General features: G+C 36.2%; 4 protein-coding genes across 5 annotated transcripts; 2 read left to right on the forward strand and 2 right to left on the reverse strand.

Annotated features, from left to right (window-relative positions):
• The first annotated feature begins 3603 nt into the window (after nucleotides 1-3603).
• Nucleotides 3604-6775, forward strand: CT-BMY (chloroplast beta-amylase). Its single transcript, XM_048110973.2, has 4 exons — nucleotides 3604-4177; nucleotides 4327-4537; nucleotides 5398-5508; nucleotides 5589-6775. Exons 1-4 carry the CDS (start codon nucleotides 3636-3638, stop codon nucleotides 6378-6380), a joined length of 1656 nt encoding a protein of 551 aa, XP_047966930.1. The 5' UTR covers nucleotides 3604-3635; the 3' UTR covers nucleotides 6381-6775.
• Nucleotides 6776-7934: 1159 nt separating this feature from the next.
• Nucleotides 7935-8461, reverse strand: LOC125210694 (Putative membrane lipoprotein). Its single transcript, XM_048110263.2, has 2 exons — nucleotides 8391-8461; nucleotides 7935-8263 (listed from the first exon to the last, which is right to left on the reverse strand). The coding sequence occupies exons 1-2, from the start codon at nucleotides 8459-8461 to the stop codon at nucleotides 8140-8142; spliced, it is 195 nt and encodes a 64-aa protein (XP_047966220.1). The 3' UTR covers nucleotides 7935-8139.
• A 174-nt stretch (nucleotides 8462-8635) lies between these two features.
• On the forward strand, nucleotides 8636-11261 carry LOC125210693 (coiled-coil protein). The gene is made up of 3 exons (XM_048110262.2): nucleotides 8636-8822; nucleotides 9026-9585; nucleotides 10781-11261. Exons 1-3 carry the CDS (start codon nucleotides 8636-8638, stop codon nucleotides 11012-11014), a joined length of 981 nt encoding a protein of 326 aa, XP_047966219.1. The 3' UTR covers nucleotides 11015-11261.
• A 430-nt stretch (nucleotides 11262-11691) lies between these two features.
• Nucleotides 11692-20259, reverse strand: LOC125210692 (glycine-rich protein). Of its 2 annotated transcripts, none has more exons than XM_089067304.1 (13): nucleotides 19676-20259; nucleotides 18179-18411; nucleotides 17292-17357; nucleotides 17126-17204; nucleotides 16921-17024; nucleotides 16796-16819; nucleotides 14796-14920; nucleotides 14050-14266; nucleotides 13894-13947; nucleotides 12651-12697; nucleotides 12437-12521; nucleotides 12188-12251; nucleotides 11692-12031 (listed from the first exon to the last, which is right to left on the reverse strand). In XM_089067304.1, exons 1-13 carry the CDS (start codon nucleotides 20088-20090, stop codon nucleotides 11928-11930), a joined length of 1617 nt encoding a protein of 538 aa, XP_088923430.1. In that variant the 5' UTR covers nucleotides 20091-20259; the 3' UTR covers nucleotides 11692-11927. The 2 variants fall into 2 exon arrangements, with proteins under 2 accessions (XP_088923430.1, XP_047966218.1); XM_048110261.2 differs by having other exon boundaries at nucleotides 16921-17000; nucleotides 19676-20257.
• Nucleotides 20260-20414: the final 155 nt, after the last annotated feature.

A 20414-nucleotide genomic window follows, 5' to 3' on the forward strand; every position in this document is an offset into this window, starting at 1 on the left:
ATAAATAACATCTTCATTAGAGTTCAGCGATGATGTGGCCGACACATATTTGGAAGAAAGAAAGAAAGGGAAAAATAAAAGAAACAGACAAAAGTCTGCATTTCAAATGCATCACCATTCACCACATATTATCATCGTATTTCTCTTTAACTTTAATAAATCAATTTTTTTACGGTGAGTACTCATTTTTTGTTACTCTTCTGATTTTATTTTTGTACAAAATGTGATGAATGGGCGGGAAAATAAAAAATGGACCCACCCCATAATTTTATGCTACAAACAAAACAAAATGTACAAAAGAACTAAAATAATGTGATTTTGGTCCTTAATAAATTTTAGAATTTTAATTTACTCTTAACGTGGGCCTTTTTATTAAATTGGCGTTGGAATTTGACCTAATTGCATAAATGTAACTTTTGATAAATGAACACATGGCTACACAATTAAAATTAATCATCTCTAGCCACTATTGCTTAAATGCTTGAGCTAAAATTTTTGTTCAAAAGAACTTAACTATCCTAGAGGAATAAGCATTATTTATACTTTAAATCCCAAATTATTCTGATTTTAAATTGCAATTTCAACGAACCAAAAGCTCGAACTCTACATCAAACTTCTATCCCAGTTACTTATTAGACCATCTCCAACCATACTCCAAAAATGAATTTTGGTGTAAAAATCTTTTTCAACCATACACAAAACTCAAACCCATTTTTGGTCTTTTTTTTTGTGAAACAGCACCAAATATGGTGTTACTGCAAAAATTTGTGAGACAAAAACTCAAAAATAATGTAAATTTTGAATTTGGTGTAAATGGTTGGAGTAAAACTACTTTTTTGTGACATATACTCAAAAATGAGTTTGAGTTTGGCGTAAATGGTTGGATAGGGTCATCAATTATTTGTGAATTCTGATGTTGAAGTAAAATGCATAAATTTCAACTTCCAAACTCAAATTAAATATTACTAGAATGGATGATTTTAAACTACAAAAGGTTAAATGTAATTATATGCTCTAAAGAACTTGAGCCTAATTTGCAACTAATTACAAATTTTATGATTAATATTATAATTCTCTTATTATTAGCTGATAAATTCATGTTGCAAAATTGTAATTCAACGAGAGAGAGAGCGCCTTTTAAAACAACAATGACCGAGGAGGAAAAAATGTTTATTTCATATTCTTCTGGAAAGTGTGAGAATATTTAAAGAAATAAAAAAATTATACTAATCAACCATACTCCCAAATGTCAAATTTTGACAATTTCTTATCCACAGAAAATAGCAATTTTTTGCGCTTTATCATCACAGTCGCAATACTACAAAAGATTATTAGTCACTTTCTATTAACGAGAAAATGATTCATTTAAAATCAACAATTATGAGGTGGGGCAAATTTTCTATAAAAGCAAGTTGGGTGATATTCAAAATATAAGATAAGATTCACTCCAACCACAAAACATTCTAACACCATTGCTAAGTGCTAACATCCAAAACTGTCAATGTTTAGGCAGCTGGCCTTCGTTTATTTTGTACAATCAAATTGCCTTAACTATGACCAACAATGTCTGCACATAATTGACATTATTTCCTTTTCTTTCACATTTGGAAATCATTTACAGCATAAGCCACTACAAATAGAGGACTAATTAATTAGTATGTTTTGATGTTGGTCTATACAAATAGAGGACTGGTTAAGTAATATGTTTTGATGTTGGTCTATATGAATCTATTTCAATCAAAACCTATCAGTGGAGTGACCAATCAAATTCCTCAGAAAAAGAAAAGAAATGTCAACCTTGTAAGCCATAACAAACTTAAATGCACATGAAAATTTTTGTTGTTGCATCTCTATACATTCCTCGAGACTTGAAAATAATGAAACACAATGAACATAGCATGTGTATTAATGTGGAGAAATCTGCTGCCACGGTAATGGTTAAGTAAACTAGAAAATTGTTAAACTAATAAGTGGTATATGTCCAAGGTTCTAGCACCATACCAAATGTGTGCGAAGATCTAAGTTTTGGGTCAAGTAATTAATAAATTCAACTATAAATTTGTAAAATGAAAGAGAATCAGCTGTCATGTTTTGTATTTAATCACACCCTTATTCAAACCATATGTAGTATAAACTTGTTTGATCATCTTATCCTCAAATATTCAATACTACATCAGTCTACAAGAAAAAGTCCAACTCAGTTGTTTAAAACTCATATCACTCACTCATAGAACTATTATCCTTTGTGGAGCGGGGGAGTATCGAATATTTGAAGGATAAGATGTTTGAGTAGTAAATGAACCAAGCCATCACAAGAGTTATTTGAAGTTTGGTTTGATACAAGCTCTAAGCGCGTTCAATAAATCTCGCTTAACTAAACGAACCAGGGTTGAGCATGACAATATTCAGCTCAGCTCAATGAGCTCTGTAAAATGCAACTCAATTAGAACCATCAATCACACCACGTAGACATATAGATCGATGCTCAAGTGGAGTAGTTATCTCTAATAACAAAGAAAGGAATTCTGATAATTATCCAACCATAGACTTTGCCCACAACCACAAATTCCAGCCCAAGGGAAAATCATTTTTTCATGCTTATCTTAACAAACAATTTAACATGCTAACAAAGAAATTACAAAATTGCAGATTATTCACATCCACTCATATGCAGTGTGTCTTCTTTAACAAAGGCCAAATTAGAAAAGTCGGTGGGGCACAAACAAAGAAAGCCACATATTAATCATCACACAGATGTGGCTGACACTCAAAACAGCTACATTTGCTAATATAACTCCCAACACTCTGATTTAACCTCTTTCCAAGTAGATTCCATTAAGAAAATATCAAAAATTAGAATATGCGACCACCATCCCTCAACCAAAACCATAAATAATGCTATGCTAACAAATATCTGGGGGTACTCATAAATATCTTTCTTCATATCATTTGAAGAAGTAAACACACATGATGCTACTCACTGCAAATTAAACGCCATTACTAGCTACTGGTGATATAACAATAGTGAAAGCATACTGATTAAAAACATCTGTATTCGACTAATTCGAGACACTTAAGAGAGTTAACCTTTCTTCCTGTTCATGCAAATCTGTGAGCAGCAACAATTATGCATCAACGGTGTACGTATGATAGTTTCTAGGGTAGAATGTATTGTAATATAACAATGTGACTTTCTACTTTCTTACCACACTAAGGGGATGCAGTAGTAGAACCACATCAATGACATAGTAATCTGAATGGACCTGCAAAGATGAGATTACCAAATCTTTCATGCGAGTTCTAGTTATATTATCAATAATAAAGTTAAAGTAGGATCGTCACATTTTAAAATGATGCATCTTATCATTTTAGGAATCCTACATCTTATTTAGGAAAATCATGAAATTACAGCAGATTCTTTCACCCTATAAGGGTTTTGAGATGTGAAAAGTGTAAGCGCGTCCTAAGAAAGACTCTGAAAAGGTAAAGCGACTGGTTTGAACTTTTGCACTTTTACCTTTTCAAACTAGAGCCCACCAAAATTGTCTTGTTAGTGTCAGCAATTGGTTAACTTTATATATAAACACCAGCAGCCTCCATTCTTTCCATATCTCTTTACCCAGCAAAAGAGAAAAATGGCTTTAACACTTCATTCTTCCACCTCTTTTATCAAATCTAAAGATAACAGGAGTTCTAGAACTTCTGATGATTTCACTGGTGCAATTAGTTTTTCTCAGATGAAACAACCATCAAGCCAGCAGCGAGCAAAGAATTCAACGCATGAAGCCCAACTTTCTCCGGCAGAAGGAATCTCTTCATATTCAGAAGGAATGAATGAGCTGGGGGAGAAACTTCATGGAATGACAGTTCCTCACAGTCATAGCCATGACAATTTGAGGGTGCCTGTTTTCGTCATGCTACCGCTTGACACAGTATCTCTAGGGGGGACTCTTAACAAACCTAGAGCAATGTTAGCTAGTTTGATGGCCTTGAAAAGCGCAGGAGTTGAAGGAGTTATGGTTGATGTGTGGTGGGGTCTGGTAGAAAAGGATGGACCTCTGAAATACAATTGGGAAGGCTATACTGAACTCATAAAGATGGTCAAGAAGATTGGCTTGAAGCTTCAAGTCGTCATGTCTTTTCATCAGTGTGGAGGAAATGTTGGAGATTCTTGCACGTAAGTATCATATGACCTCTTTCCCTTTGTAACAGTTAATATGCCTCTTCTGGTCTACTTGTTAAGGCATAAATTTTCAAATGAAACAAGAAGCCTGCTCTAGAATCTTCACTAATAGCATAACTTATCTTGTGGCATTGTCATTGCAGTATTCCTCTACCACCATGGGTACTTGAAGAGATTAGCAAAAATCCTGACCTTGTCTACACGGATAAATCAGGTCGCCGCAACCCAGAGTATATATCCTTGGGTTGTGATTCACTAGCTGTCCTTAGAGGAAGAACACCAATCCAAGTCTATTCTGACTTCATGAGGAGTTTCAGAAAGAGATTCAAGGACTACATTGGAGATGTTGTTGTGGTAAGGCTTCTAAATCTATTCTAGCTTATCCTTATCACTTATTAGTTATTACATAGCGTATTGCATTAGTAAAGCTAATTGAAAAGATTAAGATTTCCAATGGTAGTGCAAAATGAAATAAGAGACGAGAGTGTATTTGAAATAACCACAAACTCAGATAGCAGAAAATTGGATATACTCCTGTAAGAGTAGGAGTAGCATGAAAAGCATTTTAAAGGTACCTGAGTTCCACTACACAATAAAAATGTTGGGACTAGAATGAATACACTGGTTTTTATATGAGACTATCAAGATCAAGATATTCAACTGGTGTTTTTTTACTTTTCAGTGATTTAATAGTTCTGTATGTTTCATTAAAGCTCCATATGTTATGAAGCTACAATTCTGCTTGAAAAGAACTAAGCTAAGCCCAACGAGAAAGATCTTTAAAGAAGAACTGTCTTGCTTATGACCTCGAATAGTTCATGTGCTATGCTTAAGATAATATCTATGTAATTGACTAGTAGATCATTCTAGGCTTATGAAAATCCTTAAAGCCAATTACCACGAAATGTAGTCTCATCTTTACATTTTGGGATGTCCACAAAAATAGTCCCATCCAAAAATGGAAGGTTTCTTTCAAATTATTAACACTATTCTACTCACCTTTTCTCCTCTCTCATACTTTACCCACTTTTCTAATTCTCTCTCTTACTTTACCAATTTCTCGTTGAAACCCGTGCCGTCCACCCATGGGACTCTTTTTGGTGGACGGAGGGAGTATTAAGGTCTCATAACATATTAATGTCAGATGTAATACATAGTACAGACAATAGCTTTCACCTACTGAAACCATTCCAAATTTCTTTTTTTATAATCAGGAGGTCCAAGTGGGGATGGGACCCTGCGGAGAGCTAAGATATCCATCCTATCCAGAAAGCAATGGCACCTGGAGATTTCCAGGAATAGGAGAATTCCAGTGCTATGACAAGGTATGGTTATCAGTTACCACAGAAAATGGATTCAATTTGTTCATGTATCATTAGTTTACTGACATGTTTATTTAAAACAGTATATGAGAGCTTCGCTGGCAGCGGCAGCAGAAGCAATCGCGAAAGATGACTGGGGACAGCAAGGGCCTCATGATGCTGGACAATACAACCAGTTTCCTGAGGATACTGGTTTTTTTCGGAGGGATGGTACGTGGAATAGTGAGTATGGACAGTTTTTCATGGAGTGGTATTCCGGTAAGCTACTTGACCATGGAGAAAAGATGCTCAACGCAGCAAATATAATATTTCAAGGGACTGGAGCCAAACTATCTGGAAAAGTGGCGGGAATTCATTGGCATTACAAAACAAGATCTCATGCAGCAGAGCTAACAGCAGGATACTACAATACAAGGCATAGAGATGGCTACCTACCTATAGCAAGAATGATGGCAAAACATGGTGTTGTCTTGAACTTCACTTGTATGGAGATGAGGGATGGAGAACAGCCGAACGAAGCTAACTGCTCGCCAGAAGGTCTAGTCAGGCAAGTCAAGATGGCAACTAAACTTGCAGGAACAGAACTTGCAGGAGAGAATGCACTGGAGAGGTATGATGGAGGAGCATTTTCGCAAGTGTTGGCGACAAGTAGATCAGATTCAGGAAACGCATTGAGTGCATTTACTTATTTAAGGATGAATAAGAGATTATTTGAAGCTGAGAACTGGAGGAATTTGGTTGAATTTGTCAAAAGCATGTCTGAAGGTGGTAGAAGCACGAGACTTCCGGACAGTGATAGGGTCGGGACTGACCTGTATGTGGGATTTATCAAGCAAAACAATGTGAGGAAGGAAAGTGAAGCAGCCCTTGTATAATTGCACATGTGTATATGTATAGGTGCATGAGTACGGCAAATAGAAGCCATACAGAAACAAATATTACAAGAATATACAGATCTATGTAGATCAAGCATAAGTCACACTGAAAATGGTTACATGCCTATCTCGGTTAAAATTTGGGAAAGAGTTATTAGTGCTCAAAGCAATACATAACTCTCGTACAAAGGTTAGAGCTAAAGGTAACTACCAGAAGTGTTCAGTGAGAACTGGAGATGTTCAACGGCAAATAATTTATATCTTATTCCAGGAATGCATGGCTATTTCCTGCGTAAAACTGTTCCAATTGTTCTTTCTTGATGCTCGTAGAATTTTGTTAAATGTGTACTATTTTGGTATTATCCGCATAACAGAGATCATAGTATTCAGTATTATTCTGCAATTCGAACAACCAAATACCCGGAAAAATATTTGATAAAAATAATCAAACACAAAAGAGATGAATTGTGGGATTAATTGAGTCAAAAGAGTAACATGCATGGACTTGGACATTATTCTCATGATTGCATTAATACAAGATATGGCATTGAAGATGGTTCAAGTCCTCAAGTGATCCGAAACCAAATGCAACCTAACTGCATTGAAATTGTACCTAAGGATGGTATTTATTACTATAAGCAAAGCAAAGGGTAGAGTTTACTCCTTTAAGTCAGTCAAAAACATGGTACATTTACAGTGCAGGGGCATACTAAGACCAATGTTTCCAAAAATCATATATGGTCTACTATAAAAATATCCAAAACAGGCTCCACTTGTAAATTTCACTGTTACAGCAAGGTCATCTACCATGAAATAGTGAAGTTGTGAACAGTGTTATACGGTACCTCATATTCCAGTTGTACAAATGCAACCAGCTTACCAATGATATTATTTTATAACATGGCATGTATAGAATGTGTTGGAGGATCAGAACAGAAGTTAAAACACATTTCAGAAAACTTAGTTCAAATATATCAGGCCACAATCAGTCCCATCTTTTAAATAAAATATTCCTCCATGAAGTAAAAAGAAATATTTACTCCAAACAAGGACATCTGAAACTAAATCACTTCCAAATCATTTTACTTTAACATGATGTTGAACACAGCTCCATCATGAGGGCGTGTCTGCGTTACCCTCCATCACAAAACAGTGAAAACAGAACACTTAAAGTGAAACTTTCTACAATTGTGTTTTGGAAAATTGATTCTGATGCTTTGAGCTAAGCCAAAATTTTCAGTGTCACCTCGTCGAATTCTAATAAAATACTTACCGTGCCTGTGTTAATTGAGTCAATTTTCCATTTTGGGAAGTTCTAAGATAACTAATCATTTCTATTTTTGGCAAAGAGTAATACTCTCCCCTACTTTATTCTATATACATCTCTCTTACTTCACTCTCTCCTACTTTATTCTACCTCCACTTAACACACTAAACATCTTTTACTTATTCTTCATGCTGAAAAGAAGTGACTCAATTAACAAAGAACGGATAGAGTACAAATGAATACATTTAGCAGCAGATACGACGGAAAATTGCAATCAACACTCCAGATTGAGAAACCAAACCCTTGTGTAAAATGTTGGTTAAATCAATCTAAAAGTCACTTCCAGGATCGAATTCTAATTCTCAGAGAGGCGAAACCATTTAATTCATGAGATACACATGAAAATGATAAGTACTAGTACTAAATACAAACATTGTTATTGGTAGAAAATTAGTACTATTCTGGAAGATTGAGTTGCAATTGGTAACCATTCTAGGAGTTTTCAATGGAGTTTTCCGGCGACGGCGGAGAAGGACCGGAGCCAGTGCCGCGGAGGCTTTCAATCAGATCACCGAGCTCCTTGCGCGCTGATTCTCTGCCAAACATGAACCCATACCTGCCATTAAACACGAAGCACATTACAACACAAACACAAATACAAACTTCTTCTCTTTTTCCCCCATTTATAGTTGCTTTAAAATGAAGAGAGAGATACGAGAGTTGATAAGCGATTAAAGAATTACCAAAAGGAGACGGCGGAGAAGATACCCGCTGTAGCAACGGTCTGTACGAGACTGAAGCTGCGCTTCTGCATTTTCAGCTTTGCTTTGTTGAGGAAAAAAAAAAAACTCTATGTATATATAATTAATTTTATAGATTTAAAATTAATCAATTGATTATAAAGGATTAACTCATCAATTTAAATATTTAGTACTTATTCCATTAATCTTCAATAGAAGTGAATTTGAAGGAGAAAGCAAGTTTGGAGATGGCGAAATCCAGTAGTGATGCAACTGCAATCGGCAGTGAAGCCAAGGAGAGTATAACAGGCAGATTGTCTCTCATCGAGGACTTGTACTTTCCCCGCAAGGTACAACCTGATGATGCAGCTGACCCATCTCGGCGCAAGTCCCTCCTCCTCGACCTTCTCTCCACCGACGCCCCCGTCTTCCTCGGTGCGTTCCATGCTTCTACTCCTTCATTTCATCACTTTTTAACTCTGATTCAATTAGGTGTTGCTGTACTGTTTTTTATGTATCAATTTTGGTTGGCGTTTGATGGGGAAGGGATTAGGTCATTTATGTTTCCCTTAATTGTGTGTTCTTCTTTGCTATAAAAACAAAAACTAATTTGAGCTTGACAAAACTGATGAATTCAGAGCGGTATGGGTCGAAACTATCGATGGAGGAGCTTAATCACTTTGACGTGTTGAGGGATGATTATGAAATCAATTGGCACCTTAAAAATCTTCGGAGCATTTTGAGCCCGACAGATAAGGAGAAGAAGTCGAGGTCAGCTAAGATCAAGAATCGGAGGCTAGCATATATGGATAGGTTGATGGTGGATGGACATTATTTTTCGGAAGATGCTATGAGGGAAAGAGAACCTTACCTGCATCATGAGTATGTGGGGAAGTTTCAGGATCCAAGTGGTAGGAGCATGGCGAGGCCTGGTGAGCGGTGGTCGGAGACACTTATGAGGCGATCAGAAGAGGCAATATTGGTGGAGAAGATTAGAGGGGAGCAACAGAGGTTGGGTGTCGCTCAGAGTGATTGGGTTGGAAATGAAAGAGAAAAGCAAGAAGAAGAAGAAGAGGAAGAGGAAGAGGAAGAAGAAGAAGAAGAAGAAGAAGATGGAAGTGAAAGAGAAGTTATAGTAGAGAAGGAAGTGGAATGCATGGCATTAGACCACCCTTCTAGGAGCTCGCAGACAACTGAGGTAAAATATTTTATTTTTCAGCGCTTCATACTTAACTGTTTATGTTGCAGCACTATATTTTTCTACTCTATTGCTGTTATTGATAATTATTGCTATACTTTTCATCCTTCTTGTTGAGAGCCCGAGATTTAGAGGGTATTTCACTGTTTCGCTAAGCTTAATTGAGACAGCTTATAAGCTCCACCAGCCTATAAGATGACATTTCAAGAGCTTATATAAGTTGTCAAAATGTTTGGACAATGGAACTTATAAGTTAGAGGGTGAATTGTGAATTTGAGAGAGAAGATGACGAGATATGAAAGTGGAAGGTTTCAGGTTGGAAATAACAAAAAACATGGTAGGGTATTTTGTTGCTTATTAGATTGTGAAAAGAATAAGATGGAGTTGAGGAACATATATTTTTTGGAGTTTATAAGTCGTTAGGCTATTTTTCCAAACACTTTTCAAGAGCTTAGGAGCGTAACCAAATACCATCTTAATTGATTCTTAAAGTGTGTTGCACTCAGAACTGTCAAAGTTTTCCGAGCATGCATATTATAGCCAGAGTTTTACTGGGACCAGAAAACTGTAGTGATACATGAATAAGATGTTGTGTGGATTTTCTAATGTACACTAAAAAGTACAATCCAGATTTGTCTGGAGAAAGATAGTGTTAAGAGTGAAAAACATTATGAAAAAGACTGTAAATATTCCAAAACACCTTGAAAAATGTTCCATGTTAAGTGCATGCGGACAATGTAATTACAAGGATTACAAAACCAAACCTAGGACCTGTCTGATTGGGCTTTGTACCTGCCTCAGTTAGTAGGTTTTGGCCCGGCCTTTTCCCATGTCATCCAGTATCTCATTAGGTTGGGTTTATGGCTGCATCAGATTTGGTTGGCGGGCAATGGAGTGAACTTTTCTGATTAAATATGTTACCAACAAAATTCTACTTCTAGCTGGCTAGTTTTGTTGTGGTGTTCTAATTGATGTGCTTTTACATGTTCTCCCTAATAAAATCTTCTTGAAATTGTTAGATTTCTTACTTCTCCTTTAATGCAAAGTGCAAACCATATAGTTTATTCTTTAGCTTTCCCGAAGATAGTTGAAACTGGTTCATTTTTTCATCCTATTCCAACTCAGTCACCAGCCTAGATAGATATATCGTTGATCTTGTATATGTTATCTAATGCATTTGTTCCATCGCTTCTAGGCGGAACAGAATCACAACGCTGAGATGAGAGTTGCGGTGATGGACAGTTTGTCAGTTGAGGAAATGCAAGATCGGATGGAGCAATTCATGTCTGTAATGCAGCAGAAGTTCTTGTCAGGGGAAGACCATCAGCATCTTGACTACTCAAAAATCGATGAGGATGTGACATTGGACGATCATTGGATGAAAGAAGCCAATCAAGACGCTGAAGAAAAATATTTTGATGATGTTTGAGAGCGTGAAGATGATAGTTTTATATCTGGACAGTGAATCACCGGTTTCAGCTATCAGTATATAGTTTTCCTTTTTCCCTTCATTTTTTTTTTTTTTTTGTCATGGGATATGCTGTTATCTAGTCACTTTAAAGATAATTCTGTATACTCTACGACCAGATTTTTGGAGCAAGACTTATCATCATCAGATTCCGGCCATAACTAGTTAGCATCACTTCCCCATTAGAAACGGACATGGGAACTTATCATCACGCTATCACATTCAGTCCTTATCATTGGAACTTTTTTTTAAGACATTTTATTCAAAAAATGAAACATCGGATATTAAATAAAAAATTCCTAAATGGTAAGATATTTTTAAATAAACACTCCAAACAAAGGAACAAAATCAACCATTTTACCCTTAAATAAACACCCCTAAAGGTTTGCTTTCTTCACAAAATTGGCCACGGAAGCATGGGCAAGCTTTGCATAGTTCACTTGACGGTTTGCCTCTCTTGTTAGATAACTATCTTACATTATGCCATCTATTACTCGTGAATATAAGGATTTTGAGCAAAACTAGGTCTAATCCAGTATATTTTGCATTTGAATTTGGAGATGGAAAAACAGTAGCCAATCTATGAGCTAGCTAAGATTTCAGAGAAACGACAGTGGTAGAAAATTTGGAGAATCAAGAACTAAATAGAGCCAGAATCCTCCATAAATAATTATTATGTAGTAAACTCAGATGATTCGATCTCTCTGGAAGCTGGGACAGCATAAGAGATTATGAGGATGATCATTTAATTAAAAGGGAACCCTCCCAGTTGGAAAGTCTTGATTCCCCAAAGGTTCACATATGATACAATGTTCAAAATTGTATAATACTACTATATGATTACTGTTAGGCAGAGTGACTGAGCTTTGCGAAGCTACAATTGTTGAACATGCTCTGTGATGGAATCGGGGCATGTTTGAGCTTGAAGAAGCTCCAATCGCGTGAATGGATGGGCAAACTGCAATATATAGTCCTCATCTGCACGGGGCAATGAAATTACATGTAAGTAGACTATCAACGGATATGATCAGTGTAAGGTTGAAATCATACAGACACACTAAGACGATCCATGTACTACTTTCCAACAATTTATCAAATTCCTATTGTCAAACAGTGTATCATTGGGATTCTTACTTTCTTTCACGGTCCCATAAAGCCAGCATAACACCTCATCAGCAAATGCTAAGCACACTCCTCCCTGCCACAAATCCCCAGACAGTAGCATTGGTGCACGAATAAGTAAAATTGTTATATACTGCATATATGCATAGGAGAATACATACCCATCACTTGCCTAAGAAAGGGAAAAACATGATGAAAGAGGAAGAAAATAGGTGGCCTAATTACAAGCCTATATAAGACAATGGCAGTTACCAAACATACCTGCCAGTAATTTTTCATCTTTACTCTGTGTGTTACATCTTTGGTCCTAAGTCGTTCTGTACGAACAAGCCGACCGCCATCATCCCTGCAACACAAAAGACCAATAAGAATCGCACAAAAACTTTAAAATACAAAAAAGTCCCATTTTATTTATATTCTCCATGTATGAAAGAAAAAGTGGAAACAAGAAACATCCAAAAGATTAAGGCAATACCTGAACCCAACCACAATATATGGTACACCAGCAAGGAATGACTGAATCTGCAATTAACAGCATAATCGAAAAATAAAGAATATCAAGATCAACATACACGCAAAGAACTCATAGATCAACATATAAGCTAAAATGGGTTTTGTCTAGGATTAAATTAGTTATAGGGGTGGGGGTGAGATAGTTAATCATGAGATACAACGTAATCTTGATATTGTCGAGACGGGCCAAGATACATTTCACGGGCCGAGCTTTTGAGTAAAAGGAAACCGAATAAGAGATAAATTTAGACATGGTCTTTTAATAGCAATTAAACATGGCAACGAACCCATAATGTATTTTATAGAAAGACAGCCTGACAGATTCACACAAAGGAACATTGACCATACTAAGTTGCATTTACAAAACACCTAGAGAATATCATTCAGTATATGGGACAAAATGAGAATATCATTCATTCTGCTCCAAGTTCCAACTGTCCCGACAACAAAATGAGTATGCTCCATTTTGATAGTGGGACAGAGAATAGCGTCATGACAACATACTTGCATATACATTAAGCAATAAGCGCTTCTAGCTTATAGTAATTCTTCTGACCAGAGAGAGTAAATCTTCATCAATTAATAGCTGTAGAAGCATCTCATAATGATTTAGAAAGGAGAATGTAATTAATACTTTGGGGATAAATGATTCAGCAATTTGTACTGAAATATTAATTCAGAGTTTACTGTACTTTCTGAATTGACAAACTCGTTAAAAATGATGATAAGCTGAGTATAAACACATAGTTGAACCAAAGATCTGCAGCAATTATTAATAGAAAATGTAGAAGCAATTAAACATGAATTCATCCAAGTGCATCTTCAATTCAATTAACATATAATCATAAGCCAAAAAATAGGCACTTTCAGTGCAATAAAGTCGATCAGCAAAACAAAATGTGAGTCATTGTCTTGCATAATTTAATGTCTTGCAGATCTTTGGTTCAACTATGTGGTCTAGAATCAAGAATCAAATTTTATCTCATAAATGGTCATCTATTTCATGGGATGGGTCTAGAAATTTGAAGCAGATTACAAATCAAGCCTATAAATCAAGAAAATAATGTGCCAAATACAAATAAATAGTAAAAATACGTGCTAACGGTACAAGCATTCCATATTATTCGGATAACATCCAAATAGCCCAAAAGCATTCCGGTCAATAAAGAAACAGAAAAAATGAGCAGAATTAGCAAGTCATTTACCCAGAATTTGAGCAATTTCTCCCTCTCAAATCTTTCCTCAGTGTGATAATCTAACTGTAGAAGCACAAGTGAAAGACTCTTCAGTCATAAAGCCAGGGTAGGCAAACTAGAACAAGGTCATAAAAACATAAAAATACGGATCAAGAAAATACCAACCTCGCGACTTGTTTTTAGTTCCACGTAGAATCTTCTACCCTCATCAGTTGAATCACAACAGTCCATTTCAGCACCCATGAGTATTCGATGAGCTCCTAATTTTGTTTTAATTACAGAGCAGTATTCAACATTGGCATCAACATGATGTATTGCTTCTCCATCAGCTCTTCTTGGATCTTCGGTGGCAAGAGTCTCAAAACAATAGCCCCAGTAACATCTATCTCAAAAGGGTCGGATATAATATAAGACATTAAATAATATTCACTAATGAAAAAGGAACCGGACAGGAAAACTTCTGGAAATGTTTCCAAAACAAGAAACCGTAAAGTACAATCAAGCTAAATTCAAATTGAGCTGGAGGTAAACAAGAAGCATTATGAACGTAAGGCATAAGTCTAAACTTTTAAAATTGAGATTGAACCCAATCCTGAAAATTCTCAAAAGCCTGAACCATTGACAACCTTCGATCTTAGACTCTAGCTTCAAACCAAATGAAAATACTTTATGCTTCCCTAGATCAATTTTCCTTAAAGCAAATGTAACTTAATGGTAGCTACAAAACCATCTCTTCACAAATATCTAGATATATGGATATAGAAAGAGCTAAGACCATATGTAGAAACAATCAAACCTGATTATCAGCATTTTTCCTATTACTATGATACATTGATATGCTTTGCATAAACATTTTCAGAGCAAAGACAGATAGCTAACACTTTTAATATAAATGGAACCTAATAGTTTACCTTCGGCGATCCAGTTCACTCTGTGGTCTTTCAGGCAATTTGTGCACATCAAGATAGACTACTCCATTCCTTTTATGTACCCCCATTTCCCAGGGCTCGTGCCTCATATAAGCAGTCCCCAAAATCTGGAAATAGATCACTGTTAGAATATGTAGCTTAAATAGCTTGATAATCAGCTTAAATAAGATGTCAAGCATGCAACGGAAAGTAATATACAACCACTAAACAGCTTTATTTTGCCACACAGAAACTGGCAGAAGTAACATACTAGAGGAAGATTTTTTATTTTAATTGCAGTGGAACTCAAAGAAAATATTTGAACATAAATCAAAATTAATTGATAATTAGAATTATATAGATTTACTGTTTTTAAAAATGCCTTTTTAAAATTCTACTGTATATTACAGATGAAAATGCCATTTCCTTATAATTTCTACAAACTTGTATCAAATTCTAAATTGACCACAACTTTCTCAGACTCTATTCTCCCAGTTCACTTTGGTGACTCACCAAATTAGTAGTAGTTTATAAACCAACAATCCAACACAATCTTCACTATGACAATCTCAGCGTACCAAAAAAAGGGGGAGGGATAAAGATATATGATAGAAAAAAGGAAAGGTCAAAATTGAAAATTGGGAAAAGCACCAGCTACCTAGTCCATTAAGAATTGAAAATTGGGAAAAGCACCAGCTACCTAGTCCATTAAGAGTTGCATGTTCCTAAATTGGACCATCTTGCATGTGAATTTTGTTGACATCTGTTTATAGAAACTGCATAAATACAATTTGTTTGACTATAATATCGATTAGTGAAACTTTTAAGAATCTGCTGAACCAGAACTATGGAGGGAATGGTTAACTAAACATGCGCAAAGAATACTAGAATTATCTTAAATTTAACATAAAGTAAGTTTTCTAACAATGGGTAGTGGATAATCTGTGATGTTATTATCAAGCCAAATATGCATAACTCCAACGATTAGATGCTTGAGTCCTCATCACAACCAAGCTTAGTAGGAACGAATCCTTTTCCATGATAAAATTCCTATAGCATTCACTATTTTATTTCCTTCTCTCCAATTCTTTTCACAAGAAAGGGGGCATGAGTAGAGTGAAAAGTTAAGTACTTTCTTCGTCCCACATAACATGGCCCGAAACTTCATGCATATTTTAAGGAATGCAGTTTTCTGGCTATATATTATAGGGACCCCACTTGGCATGACAATTTTTGGGGTTTGGGCCATTTTAAATGGGGCAACCCAAAATGGATTTTGGGCCATGAAAAATAAGATGGAGGGAGTACTAAGCATCTGTCCATAAAAGAAAGAGCTGCAAAAAAAAGTTATTCGTTTTTGTAAGCAAATGCTCCAAAGAAGCAATTTCCTGCAAAACACTAATTATATGAAGTCCTCTGCCTAAAACAATCTTGGAAAGACGCAAATTTCTTGCAGTGTGGAATTACATGTCACTTAAACTATGAGTGCCATACTCTTAGTCTAGTGACACTGCACATCCCTTTTTCTATTTCTTTCTATTTGACAGAACAAGCTTCAGTGTGACATAACATTGAGGAACAATAAGTTTACTGAGATAGACATTTAACTAGTTTGATTTTCAGATGCTCCAAAGATTTGCAAGAGAACTTTATGTACGAATGTTATGCATTCAACAACATCCATGGCGTCTGAAAAAAAATGTCTTCTTTAGTGTTTTGTTGTTTGTTGTCCGCACATAAATATTTTTGAGGCCCTACATTTTAACCATTTCTTTTTAACTTTATAAAAAAGAGGCTTCAATCTCTATACAGGATAGCAAAAGATGGCCATTATAACTATTCTTAATTCCCTTTGAGAAGAAGAAAAATACACTACAAGATTTCTTCAATAGTTTCATTAACACATAAATTCAACTATTCAAAACATTTAGGATAGTCACTTGGAGCCTACCATAAATCCAAACAAGACAAGCACATAAGCAGCCAAAAGAACCATAAATTACCTTGTTGAGATTGTTACGATACGTCTGCAAAGGGAAGAAGCCAAAGAAAGATAAAATGTTAATTAACTGGGCACCTTGTTAAGCTTAACTGATACATGAAAGCTGGGTATGTTGAAAACTATTACCACAAAGTGCATGTTCTGAAGAGGTATATTTTTGTTTCTTATTGTAGAAAGTAAGTCACCGAAGCCTTGAGAGCCCAGGTCTGTGACAAACATGCAATTGACCACTTTTAAAAGTTAATAATAATATATGCATCCGGGATCAGAAGCAAAAAAAGCTTCACTTAGGAAGGATATGATTTTAAACGTCTCTCCTAATATAGCATACCTTTCTTTGGAATAAAAGTATCAAAGCCTTCATTAAGATCAGTTCCAATATCTTCGGTAATAAGCCTCTTAAAAAGCCTCTAGAAATGTGAAAAATCGATCCCAGATAAGCAGATAACCAGCAAACATGTAGTATAAATCTGAGGAAAGGAAAAGGGAAGGCTCACCAAACTGCGATCATCAAAGTAGACATCCCCACCTTCTACACGACTGTAGCAAGCAAGTTCACATGGCTAGTTTCAAAATAAACAAGCTAACTTGGATAAGAAAATATAAGTAAATACATTTTTCACAATATACATGCACGTGGACACACAGTAACTATTGTACAACAAAGTTTTTTCCCGGTCAGTTACAAATCATATTTCTTTCCTTGATTCAGTTGGGTGTGAGTAGGATATCAAAGAGGCCAGCATTGAACAATTAGAGACAAAGGCATGGAAATGTGCATTTCAAATTTACTACTTACTAGAACAAGAGATCTACACCAACATGCTTCACAGATAAACTAGAATTAGCACGACATTGTAACACCCGTCAGGGCAACAGTTCAAATGTTATGAGTTATAATTACATACTCCATGTAAATTCTGAAATCCATAGAGTTGGCCTCGTCCAGTAGATTAACTTTTTACATTTTTGGGTGACTTCATATTATTGACGGCAATATGGAAAAGCCAAATACAACCCTCATCAACTAATGCCCTTTTCACATGGCTATCAGCAATTCACCAACTCCACTTCTCACACATTTTAGGCCTATATAATCTTAGCTAGCAAACAAAATTAAAGCCACATCATGCAGTGATGTATACAATATAGAAGCATCAGACATAGAAGGCCAAAAATGGTTGTACATTCACCAACAAATTATGAGACCCAATCCCCAAGTGGACTCGCAGTCTACATACATGATCACAAAGATACTGAACAAATAAAATTGTGATTAACCTTTTCAATACCATGCAAAGTATTAAATAGGCACAATCCATGTCTTATGCATTTGAGTTTGTGAAGATTAGACGTCACTGGAAAAGGATAGTGTAAGTATTACCTCCTGAAAAACGGTGGCCTTTCTGGATAATGTTTCTTCACTTTTGAATTTCAACTCAGAAACAAATCGTTCATCACGAGGACCATTGAAAAACTTTGGACCATAACCAAAGTTTTGCCTTTGTGGATAAGGCCCGGGACGGGGGAGGAGACCAGGTCCTCTATCATTCTGCCATCGGCCACGTCCAAAACCTCCTCTTGGCTGGTTATTCATGACGCGTATAGGTGGTAAAACTAAGCAATTCGCATAAATTAGTTATGGAAGAGTAACAATTAGGAAAGTATTCTAACATAACTTCAGATATAACATAATATTAATGCATAATCCCTCTGTCCCATTAGAAAAGGCCTCAAGGTCCGGCCGCGGATGTTAAGAAATTGAGTAGTTCATAATTAAATATGGAATAAAATGTAACTTTTGTTGGATGTTTATCCATCCAAAAAGTAGGAGATAGGAAGATTAACTTTATTTAATAAAGTTTGAGAGATGGAACAAGTGTGCCTCACAATGGCAGTGTAAATAATGAATTACGTTGAAGTCTTTGTTATACATTGAATATTTGAATTTTCACTTTAGGTAGTGGCCTATTGAAATGGGACATCCAAATAAGGTGAAATGGCCTATTGAAATGTGATGGGAGGAGAATGTTTTAATTGTAAGGACTGCATTCAAATTTATCTTGATTACTTTTGAGAAAACAAGGGTGGAATATAATTATTCAGATATTGCAAAATCAACACAAATGCCAAAAATTAAACAATTTATGGTTTCCAAGATTTTGGGTCCTGACTCCTGAAGTGGTTCAAAAGGCATATCTCACAACGAATTCCTATTACTACTTTTCTTTTTGTTGGCTTATTCACAATTCTCTAGGCTTACACTACCATTTTGAATCAGCATGCATATTGGTAATTAGAATCAGCATACATATTCCTGAGCTCCAAGTTTTAGTTGAAGTTAATATGAAATATCTCAAGAAAGTTATTGAACTGTAGTCTGATCCAGCTATATGTTCAAATAGCAACTTTTTCTTTACAAAATTGATCTCATGACTCATGGCCCAGCTGTTCCACGCAGAGATTATAGAAAAATAAAAGTTTTTCCATACTTCGTAGTCGACAATAGACAAATATTAAGTTTCATACGAGTTGATAGTAGTAGATATCATATATGCATAGTCAGAAAATACAATAGTCACCGGAAGCCCCAAAAACTAAATCTAAGAATGAAGTAGAAAAATTAAGTTCTTCAATGGTCAAAATATATAAAAACATATCCAAACCAATGTGGAGAGCTACGAACTTGCTAAGTGGCTAGTGAGAAAGATAAATAGATAATATACCAAAAACCGGATCTTGAGAACAAACACTATGCAAGTAGACCACTACAAAATCGTTTCAAAATTCCAACTAGACTGCTAACAAGCCTCAGTACTGGAAATATCTTCAAGATCAAAATAACAATCGAAACATCAAAAGAAGGAGAAGAGATAAATACCTGGCACCGGGTGAACACTGTTGGCGGGAGTTTTAACATAATCCTCATTATCAGAGCCAAAGAGATCCTTGTCCTCGACCTCTTCATCATGCTCGTAATAGTGAGTGTTAGTATCGTTGTTGTTGACGTTATCGTGGCTATTGTAGGAGGAAGACCTGACTTCGCTGCGATTGGGGTCGTTTTCCTCGTCTTCGTCGGCGCTGCTGCTTCGATTGGAGGAGGAGGCAGAGGAAGAGGAAGATGCAGCAGAGGAGGAGGCGCCGGAGGATGAAGAGGAGGCGCCGGAGGAAGAGGAGGAGGTCCGCTGGTGGTCTTTGTCTTGGTCGTCGTTGGCGTTGGTAGTGGTGGTGTTGTCTTCGTCTTCGTCTTCCTCGGAATCGCCGAATAAATTCATGGCTTGCTCAGCGAAGTCCATTTTGGGGTTGGGGAAAAGGGCTGCGTTGGCGTCTCAATTTATGAATACTGCACTGTGCAATACCATTACTCTAAAGATGTGTGCAGCGAGACAAGCGGGGCGGGGCGGGCGGTGGGTGAGGTAGCCGGATCGGGTTTCGCCGTTATGAGAAAGACAAGGATAAATGGTGCGCCACTTTCACTAGGGCTTTTATGCGTATAAGCGTATATGTACTCTACTTGATCAAAATTAGTTTAGACTTATGCGTTGGGCTTATATTATGTCTTTAGCTAGGTTCTTATTTTGAATTTTAATTTGTTGGATTTTATATAATACTATTACCAT

This window comes from Salvia hispanica, chromosome 3, assembly GCF_029641045.1.
Source record: "Salvia hispanica isolate PSC_SH4W2 chromosome 3, Shi_PSC_v1, whole genome shotgun sequence".
In the NCBI taxonomy this organism is placed as follows: domain Eukaryota; kingdom Viridiplantae; phylum Streptophyta; class Magnoliopsida; order Lamiales; family Lamiaceae; genus Salvia; species Salvia hispanica.